This window comes from Uranotaenia lowii, chromosome 2, assembly GCF_029784155.1.
Source record: "Uranotaenia lowii strain MFRU-FL chromosome 2, ASM2978415v1, whole genome shotgun sequence".
NCBI classification, from domain to species: domain Eukaryota; kingdom Metazoa; phylum Arthropoda; class Insecta; order Diptera; family Culicidae; genus Uranotaenia; species Uranotaenia lowii.
In genome coordinates this window covers 233836855-233849413 of record NC_073692.1, presented here as the reverse complement: position 1 = coordinate 233849413, position 12559 = coordinate 233836855, and the positions used below count along the sequence as shown (strand labels likewise).

The following is a 12559-nucleotide window of genomic DNA, read 5'->3' as shown; positions in this document are numbered from 1 at the left end:
TAGGCGTCACTGCCAAAACAACCCAGTAGAGAGAGTAAACAGAGTGATCTTGGCATGCATCAGAACATACTGCATGCATGACCACAAAATTTGGGACTCTCAATTGCCTCAGATTGAATTTTCACTAAACAATTCTAAACATAGCTCAACAGGATTCACTCCTTTCTATATTGTGCACGGTTATGAAGCTGTTGCGAATGGGACAGATCATCATGATAACCAAACTGGTGAGTCCTCAAGTGATTTATTCGTTGAGCATAGGCGTGAGGTGATCGGACCGTTGTATGACAAAGTGGTTCAAAACAATCAAAAGCAATTTGAAAAATATAAAAATCAATATGACTCCAAACACAAACGAACGCCGGTAACATTTGAGATAGGACAAAATGTGTACAAAAAAAATTTCAAGCTATCCAACGCGAGTGAGAACTACGCTGCGAAGTTGGGTCCGGTTTATGTTCCGTGCAAGGTAGTGGCGAAACGAGGCGCTTCCTCATATGAGCTTCAAGATACAGAAGGGCGCCATTTAGGAGTTTTCGCAGCTCAAGATCTAATTCCGGAATAAGCCTGTCAAGTTGACAAAAAAAATGAGAAGGGAATCTGTAGAGTGTATAAAAAAAAAATTAAAATAGATAGTGACAGTACATCCAAACTGATAGTTTTGAACGGCAATTGAACTCTTGGAGTTATCTCAGAATCTATAAACAAAAAACTATACATTATAGAATCATGTGAAATGAATGCTCTTAAATGTTATTACTACTTTAAAAACAAAAACAAAAAAAAACAAAAACAAAAAAAAAACAAAAAAAAAACAAAAAAAAACAAAAACAAAAACAAAAAAAAAACAAATCTAAAAATAAATAAATAAATAAATAAATAGTTCCAAGCGAGTGAGTCAACTATGACTTTACAAAATCACCCATTCGTCAACAGGACGCCAGGGTACACTTATGAATGGTTCAGTTATAAAATGAGAAAGAGGTTGGCTCCGGTGTCAGCAGTTTGACTGTAACTTCGTTCCGATCAAACTACTGCCATTTGGTGTGGGGGTATTGTGACCTGCTCCAAAGTCACAATCGGCATAGGGGGAGAAGTGCCGTCCTCGGAAATGGTTATTGTCCCTCCCAAAGGCAAAACAAGAGTCGCAGACTGAAAAATATTGTAACATCTTTATCATTACACTTCACAACAGAACAACACACAGTTAGGCCCAAATCTAGATCGGTTGTTGTCAATAGCCAACTGATCGTGCGCATACGCCGTGCATAGGCTCCGCCCGTGCGCACTGGAGGAACGCCAAAAATATGAGCACCCAATATAGAACAAATGAATAAAACAAAACAGCCGATCGAGTTGTCGACAAACTACAATACCGGAATGCAACTCAAAACAACAATCTCAAAACAATGTCATGAGCAAATTAACACATTTTGCCCGACATCCGATCTACGCCCACCGATTCACGTAAGTTCTAAAGAACATCATCTGGCAACCAGGTAGGACTCCCAACGTCAAGAACATGATCGAACTAATTAGTTCGAGGCACTCAATTCTGAATTGACGAACACAATCGAGCTGGTGCAGGGGTCCAACAGATATTCTCGTTCTATTGTTGCTGATCAAGCGCGAAGTGAAGACGTTTTACAGATACTGAGCGCGGCTCCTTGAAAGTTTGTTCAAACTCCATTTTGTCAAGGGCAAAGTAAGTGAGATGAAATGAGGGTAGCCAACTTACGCCAAAGCAGAAACGAATTTCTTTTCACAGTTCAGCAGCAATAGAGCGAGTTAAAAAAGGTCGCGACCATACAGTGAAGTGGGAGAATTTAGAGATCGGTAAGATGGGTATTCGTTTTAAATGACCCGGGAAGAAACTAAACGATTGTTCTGGTGCTCGTAGGCTTGTGGTTTTCGATGCAAGTTACTGCATAAAAGTCAAGCGGCGTACCAAACGGGTGGAAGAGACCCAGAAGGGGTCGCAACTCGCAGCTTTGATCCTATCCGGATAGGCAACACCGAGATTCGTCCGCCGTGGGATAGACTTCACACGATTACACACACACATACACATAGAGGATAAGTTTTAACCCTAGAGTAAGTACAAAAAAAAACTAATAAATAAGTAAATGTTATCTGTAATTCTTTATTTTGTTAACTTGGGAGTAACGCGGTAAGTTTAGAGTTAATTGCTGTGCTGTTTCTTTTTGTTCACCTCGAACCCGGTCGTTCTGTGGTCGGAGGAAAGGGTCATGTATGCTCCGCCACTCTTCGATCTTATTTGTGATTGTCTCATGCATAGTTACAAGCTATTGAACAGGTTTTCATAAATTCCAGCTTTTATGAACAAATTATTTTCATATTTTTAGAATCCCTCATAGAAAAAATAATAAGATTAAAATTTAAAAGCTGAAGGCTTTGATTTCAACACTTTGAAAGCCGTTGAGGAATTTAAACGGGGGATTAGAAAATTTATAAGTCAATTGAATCTGAGATTTATAGTTTTATACATGTCAAAACCATTGGCCAATTTAAAATTTTGAGTTATTTTTCGTTATCAATGTGTTCAATTCTGCCATCCAATTTTGAGAAGACTTATTGTAGAACCGTTTGGTACTGCAACCGTTTGATAGCTACAAATTTTAACATTGATTACTCTCCACAATAATTAATGGGATGGTTTTGTCCAAGAATAGAAACATTGAAATAAAACCATGACATCATAATGGTGAATTCTGTTAAAATGATTTGTTTTCGATAACGTCAAAAAAACTGTTAGTGAAACTTTCAACATTTAAGAACAAGTACTCACAAAACAGTGTAAAATTAAAACTTGAATTTACCATTGTACAGGGAACCATCTTGAAAAGTAAGAGATTTGGATTAGATGGGGGATGGGAAAAATAAATAACAATTTTATCATTGAAAGAGGAAAATAATAAGACGAAATGAAACGAATAAACGCAGTGAAACGATAAACACAGTAAATAATCTCAAAAGAAAATTTAAAAAGACTTACACATTTCTTATAATGATGAATATAAAGCTTCCATTTTTTTTAAATTCAAACGACTCAATTTGATTTATATTTTATGTGAACCCGAGCAAGGCCGGGTAAAATCAGCTAGTTAAAAATATAAAGTTGGTATTGTGAACTCAAAATCAACTTTAAAAACATTTTGTTCTGATAACTGAATGAATTTGAATATGATTTTATCTCTGACTTTGGTCACTGGTCCTCTTGAATTAAATTCAAACATCAACAATGTGTTATGAATAAATTCTTTTAAGTTCAATAGTTTGGTCTGGTTTGGATTTATGGTGTTCCGAACAAAGAGATTTCAACTTTGAAAATTAGACTAGATTTCATGCAAATTTCTAATTCAGAATAAGAAACAGCATTTTAAATAATTTATTAATGAATTACCGAAAAACGCATTGATTTGAAACTTTTCTTTTTTTTTTTTATTATTTACTAGCTGACCCGGAGTGCTTTGCTACCTCTTTCATGGGGAAAAATAAGTTCGTTAGGATTATTACAATTAAAATAAACTTCCTATCAAATTAATTTCGACAATATTCAAAAGCGAACTACTTTTGGTGGCATCTGAGCTTCTAGATTACCCTGAGAATCAAAAAAAATTGCCCTTTTTTAAAGCGGGAGGAGTATTTCAATAGAGGCATATTATATTTATTGAATATGAGAGTCTTCATTCATTAAAATAGGATGCGTCTATCAATACAATATATCATTTTATTTCGTTTAAAATTATTTTTCAATTAAATAAATCATCTAATTATGTCAAAACGCTAACGTTTATCAATATTTAACAAACACCCTTCTAGGATTGTTGAAATTTTGTAATTTTTTTTTTAAATTTTCTATGAGACCCCCTTTTGGATTCGGAGGGGTTTGAAAGTATTATAGAAACCTACTCGGTCCTTAAAACAGCTACACACCAAAATTCACGTTTATCGGAGGTTTCCGAAAGTTGTCCGAATTGTGTAAAATTTTGGTCTATTTTGTATGGGAGACCCCCTTGGATTTGGAAGGGGTTTGAAATTATTATACATACCATTCCCGGTCTTGAAAACGGCTTCACATCCAACTTAACGTTGATCGGTTCAGAAGTTTTCGAAAATTGTGCGAATTGTGTCATTTTTTTATTATTTTTGTTTGGGAGCCTCCTCTCCTTGAGTGGTTTGAAAGTATTTCAGAAACCATCTCCGACCCTAAAAACTCTTACATATCAAATTTTACAATGATCGGTTCAGTAGTTTTTGAATCTATAGGGAACAGACAGACAGACAAACATTCATTGATATATATTAGATTTATGATTGCGATTTTTTTATAGATTCTTAAGCCATGATGGTAAACAGCGGCATCATTTGTATTCCTAACACCGAGCTGAAAGCCTCACTGCGAGTAGTAAAAATTATGAGTGATAACAACACTTCAACGATGTGTCTTAGCCAAAAAAAAAATGAAAAAATACTCATAGATTAAGTACTCACCAAAAATAGTAGGAAGCCTGATATTAGGTCACAAATCTTCTCATAAAAAATTTACTACAAAATAGAACGACCAAACTGCTGGCCACATTTCACGGTCTGTCTGTGGCTGTGTACGCAAGACGAAAGTTATCAAAGCGCTGGAAGCAAAGATTTCCCGCCGCAGCTCAGTGCTGTGCTGTGCGCTCGGGGAAAACTTTCGTAAGAAGCCAGGATTTATGCAACAGCTATGCGGAAATTCATTAAAGATGCCGAGCTGCAAACATGCCACTGCACTGCACTGTGCACTTGGTCCTCCAAGAGGGGCGTAAAAGAGCAACTTAATTCCGGAACCTATAGAGGAGGAAGAGGAAAAAAAGTTGTTACCACTGAAAGAGAAAGGCTCCGATAATCCGATTTTAAAATACTTTCCACCGTAAATGTGGCAGTCAGCCCGTTGCACCGTCCCGGCAGGTTCACACAACCGCGAAATGTAAAGTAGAGATGAAAAATTACTGAAGAAATTTAAATGTAAGAAACCATTTTGCTGGACAAGAATGTGGCTTGAGGGACGTTTAAATGGTGGTTCGAAAATAACGCCCACGTTTATTGATTCTGGTGTTAAAACTAACACCGAACTTCTAAGCTTGCTTCGATGTTTTGGAAGGCGCGGTGCTTGCTACGATGAAGACCAATTTTTGAAAAGGGGTTACAGTTGAATCCTCGGCACAGCATGACGCAACATCTCGAGATGGAATGATAAACTTAATTCAAAGATATCGAACAGACGTCCTTTTTGAATCTGGAATACCATTCAGAATGGACATACCGAGAACTCATTCCGGATGCGAATTCCGTGAATTCTAAACTTCAGTACAGTGCAGTAATCTTCCTATGAAACCGATCCTTAGGAATGGCACTGTGTGCTATATTTTAGCTTTTCTTGTCAAAGATGTGGTTTTAATTCGTGAATCTAGTAGAGTCAACGAAACACAGTTTTGGCAATACGCCAAATGGAAAAGCAAAAATGTTTCAGTTATTAATTCTTCAAAGTTTCATGAAACTATGAAAGAATTTTTTCTAACCATACCTACTCATGGTTCTAGGAAATTTTAATCACCGGCCTATCTCTCAGAAATATTGAAAATCAACGTCAGCTACCTACATTTCCATCTCAAAGAACATTCTTTCCTCTTCGTCGTTTCAGCTACGGAACTACAGGCGCAAAAAAAAAATCCGGAGCTATTATGTTTGCCACCCGAGCAGACTCTGATGCCAAAATCGATAGCAAACTGAGACCAAAAAAGGTGTTAACAGCAAACTAAGAGCATAATTAGCTGTTGAAAAATTAAGTATAGCAAAACTAGGCATCATCAAGGCTGCAATAATTTCTATTTGATAGCAAAAGATAAGCAAGTTTAGTTATCAACAGCAAGCTGTAAGCAAAATTTTAAGTTAAATTCGAAACGATAGCAAAACTTGACATAATTAAGGTTTCACTAATTTCCATAGAGCAGAAAGAAAGTTTTCAAAATTCATAAGCGTTGCAAAAGATTTGAATCGAACTTACTTACTTACTTAATGATCCCGCGCCGATCCTCCGGTGCATAGGGCCGTGGTAAAAGACCTCCACTGTTGACGATCCGGAGCCAGCGTCTTCACCTGGTCCCAGTCAAGATTCTCGTCGACAGTTCGGATTTCAGCGGCTAGGCTTCGCCGCCACGAATTTCTGGGTCTGCCTCTTCTTCGATGACCTTCTGGATTCCAATCTAGCGCCTCTCTGCAAATCTCGTTTTCATCTCTTCGCAGCGTGTGCCCAATCCATCTCCACTTACGTTCCCGAATCTCGATTTCTAGCGCCCTTTGATGACACCGGCGATGTAGTTCCTCATTCGAGATCCAATTGCCAGGCCACCAAGCGCGGATGATATTCCGCAGGCAGCGGTTTACAAATACTTGCAGTTTTCGCGTCGTTACCGCATATGTGCACCAAGTTTCGCACCCGTACAGCAATACGGATTTGACGTTTGAGTTGAAGATTCGGATTTTCGTTCGTAGAGAGATCTGGCGTGACCGCCAGATGTTTCGGAGACTCGCAAACGCAAATCGGGCCTTTCTTATCCGGGTTTCGATGTCTTTTCTGGTACCACCATCAGGCGTTATCTGGCTACCAAGATACTGGAAGCACTCCACTTTCTCAACTTGTTGCCCAGCTACCATGAAACTGGAGGGATTTCCTGTGTTGATCTCCATCGACTTGGTCTTTCCGACATTGACTTTGAGACCTGCTGCCTTGGAACTTTCGGTGAGATCGTCGAGTTTGCTCTGCATATCTGGTTGTGTTTGGGCGAGCAAAACAATATCGTCAGCCAGGTCAAGGTCGTTCAGTTGCTCCATTGTTGAAGGATTCCACGGCAATCCTCGGTTCGGTGCACAGTCAATCGATCCAATCAGAATCTCATCCATTACGATGAGAAAAAGTAGCGGTGATAGAATACATCCTTGTCTCACTCCAGCAGTTACCGGGATTGGTTCGGACAAGACACCGTCGTGCAAGACCTTGCACGAAAATGCCTCGTACTGTGCTTCGATGAGATGGACTAAGTTCTCTGGGACCCCTCGTCGCCTTAGAGCCGCCCAGATGTTTTCATGGTTAAGTCGGTCGAATGCTTTTTCGAAATCAACGAACACCAGCAGAAGAGAGTCCTGGAATTCGTTGATTTGTTCCAGTATGATTCGTAGCGTTGTGATGTGGTCCACACATGATCGTCCGGATCGGAATCCAGCTTGTTGCCGTCGGAGTGTAGCGTCTATTTTCTCCTGGATCCTGTTCAGGATCACTTTGCAGAGTACTTTGAGGGTTGTACAGATCAACGTTATGCCTCGCCAGTTACCGCACTCTGTCAGGTCTCCTTTCTTCGGGACCTTTACGAGGATACCCTGCATCCAGTCGGCCGGGAATGTTGCAGTATCCCAGATGTCAGCGAAAAGACGGTGCAACATTTGTGCTGATAGGGCAGGGTCGGCTTTGAGCATTTCAGCAGGGATGCAATCGATCCCAGGTGCTTTGTTGGATTTCATGTTTTTGATTGCCGCTTCTATTTCAGCCAGCGAAGGCGCTTCCGAGTTGACGCCATTTATGCGACTTACTGTTGGCGCTTCGAGCTGCAGATTCTGTTGGCCATCGCTATTCGTGACTCGGAAGAGTTGTTCGAAGTGCTCAGTCCATCGTTTGAGCTGATCTGTTCGATCGGTCAATAACTGACCTGCTCGGTCTTTTAGCGGCATTCTTGCATTAGTCCTTGCACCACTGAGGCGGCGAGAAATGTCATAAAGTAATCGGATATCTCCATTGGCGGCGGCTCTTTCTCCCTCTTCGGCTAGGGAGTTTGTCCAGGCTCTCTTGTCTCGTCTACAAGCTCGTTTAACTGCCTTTTCCAGCTCCGCATATCGTAAGCGGGCGGCTGCTTTGGCTGACCCGGTACATGCCTGCTCAATTCCGACTTTCGCCTTTCTCCGATCATCGACCATCCTCCAAGTTTCATCCGACATCCATTCACTTCTTCTTCCACAAACTTTACCGAGAGTACCATGGCTCGTCGTGATAAAGGCATTCTTGATTCCACACCACTGTTCTTCGACTGTTCCGTCTGTCGGCAGCTCCGAGGCTCGGGATTCTAGCTGTTCAACGTATGCCCTTTTCACCTCTGGATTCTCCAACCGGCGGACGTCGTATCGACACCCGACTTTCTCCTCGCGCCGTTGGACACGCGCAACTCTCAGTCGTATCTCGCCAAGGACGAGGTGATGGTCAGATGCAATGTCTGCGCTTCGTTTGTTGCGGACATCAAGAAGGCTCCTTCTCCATTTTCGGCTGATGCAGATGTGGTCAATTTGATTTTCTGTTCGGCCATCTCGGGATACCCAAGTGACCTTATGTGCTGGTCGATGGGGGAAGAGCGATCCGCCGATCACCATGTTGTTGTTTCCACAAAATTCTACAAACAGTTCTCCGTTTTCGCTCATCTGTCCTAGGCCATGGCGTCCCATGATGCGCTCAAGGTCCTGATTGTCGGAGCCAATCTTTGCGTTGAAGTCGCCCAAATGGATTTGAATGTCACCCTTCGGAATTCTCTCAACCACGCTGTTCAGTTGACTGTAAAACTGCTCTTTCTCCTGCAAGTCGGCAACGTCAGTTGGCGCATAACACTGGACCATTGTAAGGTTTCTAACCCGTGTTCTGAATCTGGCTACGGTTATTCTTTCGTTTATCGGTTCCCATCTAATGAGGGCCGCGTAGGCCTGCGGGCTTAACAGGAAACCAACTCCTCGTTCCCGAGTAGTATGTTCTCCTCGTATGCCAGAGTAAAGCAGGACTTGCCCGGATTGTGTCTTGTGTTCTCCAGTATTAGGCCAACGGACTTCGCTCAATCCCAGAATTTCAAGCTTGAGGCGGCTAGCCTCTCTAGCAAGTTGTTCCAGTTTGCCTTGTTGGGCAAGGGTTAAAACATTCCAAGTTCCAAGTCGTGTCCGTGTTTTCATGCTAAAAGTCGTCGCCAAAGTTCCAGGTCGGTCATTTCTTTCGGATTCCGTAACAATTTCAAATCGGGAGCAGTAGGTTGTTAGCCTAAAGTCCCTATCCCGCGATGGGGCTGCCATCTTGGACTTAGCTGGCGGGAGCCGCATTTCATAAATTCAGCCGCTTGCTGCAAGACAGACGCTGTTTGAGCCGCCCCTGACCTGGAGAACAGACGCTCGGTTGTTGTTGCACGCCGCCCCTGACCTGGGGAACAGACGCGTGCGGCCACCTTCTCAGTCTGCATGCGACCAAAGCATCCACCGGGGTTGGGTACCCGATCTCCGCTTAGGTTACTCGCACCCCAGCCGGCACCGCGGGGAGGTAGAGATAGGAGTTGTGAATAAGAGGTGATATGACCACTATGGGGTCTCGTGTTGCACATTATCCACCGTTTACCAGCCAATTTGAATCGAACAGTGAAACACAAATTGAAAAACCTTTGATTTTTAAAACAGTGACAGCTATAAAATTCTGTTAACCCTTCGTTTCATAAAGTTATAAATTTGCAACAATTAATGTATGGACAAAGTGAAAAATCGTATTTTATTTTAAAATTTTTTCTTAATGTACACATCATTTCCGACTGTTTAAAATGATTTTTGAGAAAAATAAAAAATCATAAAATGAAGGGTTAAAGAAAACCAAAAAAAAAAAAATTATATTCCAAATGTTTTTTTTCACTTTCGAATTTCCGTTAAACTCAGAAAAAAAAATTCGGAACGAAAAAAATTAAAATGCTCTCCTTTCAAGGGAAAAAACTTGTGAAAGAAAAAAATTATTCGTAAGCTGCAAATAATGCTGAAAATATTTTTAACTTATAAAACAATTGAAGGTAGTTTTTTCAATTACCCTTATCCTAAAACAAATACTTTTTATCGATGTTGACATTAACGATTTGGAATAATTATGTGCCCCGGTGCACTACCCGTAGTGCACTTTTCGCTGTTTGTGCTCAGTTTTGCACCGGTAGTGAACTGAGCGCAGACGGTGGCACATTCTGAAAATATCCAGTGGATCTAGTGTTGCTTGTGCTCCCACCAATACTATCGCGAATTTTGACAGTTCGATGTAAACAAATTGTATGGAACGAAAACAAATATCAGCTGGTGATGGATTTTCGCAGCTTGAGTTTACATTTGACACTATCGAAAACAAGCACACCAGCTATAAGGGAAGGCAAAACTCGATTATGCTCGTTTTTGGCCCGGAAGGTGCAACACTATCGAGTGATGAAAACCTGTGGAAAAGAATACGGATCGTATCTAGCGTTTCAAAAGAGAATCGAAAAACAGAAGGGTGGAACTCGCAATTTTACAGACAAATATCCAACGAACAATAAGTTTTTTTTTTATAATTTCTGTTGATTTTCATGATCTGCTGATGAACTTTCAATTGATTGAATTGAATTGATTGAATATTTCTTTTTTTCACAGGAATTAAAAACCTGGTCACTCTCCCAAGATTAGATATTTCAAAATTCCAAACGCATTTTTCTCAGTACGAGTAAACGCTAGTTTCACCCGTTTGAAATGTTACGCGAGAAAAAGGAGAAACGTCAAATGAAGGTTTGTTTTGTTTTGCGGTTGGCTCAATTCTTTTTGTTTGTTTTGCATGTCGCGTTGTTGTTCCGTAGTAAAAGTCGAGTAAACGACGTCGTGGGCCGTGGCGTGTGTCGTGTGCTGAATTTATTTACTCCGGGGTCAATAAAGATCGTTCATAAAGATCGTCCAGTTTTGGATACCCTTGTGAAAGTTCTCCACCTGGGCCCAAAGTTCCTGCCCTCCCTGCTAAGCGTCCTGGAGTCAATCAAACACATGCCACCAGAGCTAGTTGGTTCTATTAAAAATAAGGTAGTTTTCCATGGATTCGTGTTACTTACTATTTGATTTTTCTTTTCTTTTTGTTTATCTTCCAGGTGATCTGCAATTATTCGGCAACAATTGGATGTGGTGGACTTTTGTAACAAGTTCTCTTATTCCGGAAACATTCTACCATCGGAAAGGTCCGGCAGCTGTACCGGATTTTTTTTTACGATATTCCCACTCCCGTTGAAAATCTCTATTTCACTTTTGCTTTGCTGTTTTAGATGATAACAATATTGGTGGCAGCAAAGAAACCGAGCAATGGTGCAAAACGAAAATAGCCGATTATTGTTCATTTATTCTGAAGACAGTTAGTAACCAAGATTGATCGAGTTTGTCAGATGAACAATGGTGCTGGACGGAGGTCATTCCAGGTTAAAAGTATGAATTGATCTTATTTTCAAACACAAACCTGTTAATATTTTCTTTCTTAAGCAGTGAACTTCTACTCAGAACATCGGTCAAATATTTGTGCTCATACTCCTGACAATGTTTGGTGTTGAGTGTGGTCAAGCTCAATAGTCGCAAAGATGTTCAACCAGAAAAAATCTGTGTGTCGACGTAACACAGGGACAGATCTACAGATAGGTTTTTAGATAATCGGGCACGTTGTAGTTCTGCTGATGAACCATAACCACATATAAGCGATATGCATTTAAGGAAAAGGCGATTTTGATGGTAAAATTGTGAAACCCCCTGTAGCCCAAAATCGACGCGGATAGTATGTGTTGTGATGATGGTCCCACACAAAAACAACACGAGGTTGAATTCATTGAAGTGAAGCCGTTTAATCAGTGAGTATTTTTTTCAATTCTTCTAAACGCTTCTGCTAGCATACAAAAAATTAATTTCAAGCAGATAAGCTTCCGAAACTCATTGCAACTCATATCGTAAAAGATACTCGTGGAATTGGTTGGGTCCTGTGGACCTATAAGAGAGAGACCGACTATCTGCTAAATTATTCAACTATCAATGCAAATTATATGAGTAACATTGTATGCATTCGGAAGTTAAAAAAATGAGTGAATGGAAAAAAATGACCATAGTTGAAAAGCGCCTTCAAGTAGGCAACTTAATTGCGCCTTACATTTAAAAAATTAAATTATGGAATATAACTTCAAAATAGAAATTAGATAGCAGGGGCATTCGTTTTATATTGTAGGTCACAACCAATTTTGCTATCACGTTTGAAAGTTAAATTTGTTTTCATTTTGCTTGATCTAAGGTGATGCACAGCCTTAATGAAAGCAAAACTTGTGTGCTTGGTTAGCAACATGATACTATATTTTGCTAAAATAAAAAAAAATTGAGAGCATAAATTTGCTATCATTGAAGAATATTTGATGCCTTATATTGGCCTCATTGTGCTCTCCAAGCTCTCGAAAAACGAGGTGTAGTTAGGGTCTCAGTTTTAGCAAAATTTGGTATCACTTTGCTAACCAAGTATGAAAAATTGTGCTCTCATTTTTGCTGTGTACCACCTTATGTCAAGCAAAATGAGAGCAAGTTGGGCTCTCAGGGCGTGATAGCAAAATTTGCTATAATTTTGCCATAAAAGTTTGCTCGGGCAGCTCTAACGATAGGAAAAGCTTCCCAGCAGCACCAGGAATGCAGATTAGGCCAGTTC

The 12559-nt window shown here is 40.3% G+C and overlaps 1 protein-coding gene across 1 annotated transcript in view; it reads right to left on the bottom strand.

The window, feature by feature from the left end:
• Positions 1-1026: 1026 nt before the first annotated feature.
• The window catches only part of LOC129742410 (FUN14 domain-containing protein 1), a 12451-nt gene continuing 918 nt past the window's right edge, over positions 1027-12559 (bottom strand). The window contains exon 3 of the mRNA XM_055734309.1: positions 1027-1152. Within this exon, the coding sequence (XP_055590284.1) occupies positions 1027-1152 (126 nt within the window). The remainder of the gene's footprint in view (positions 1153-12559) is intronic.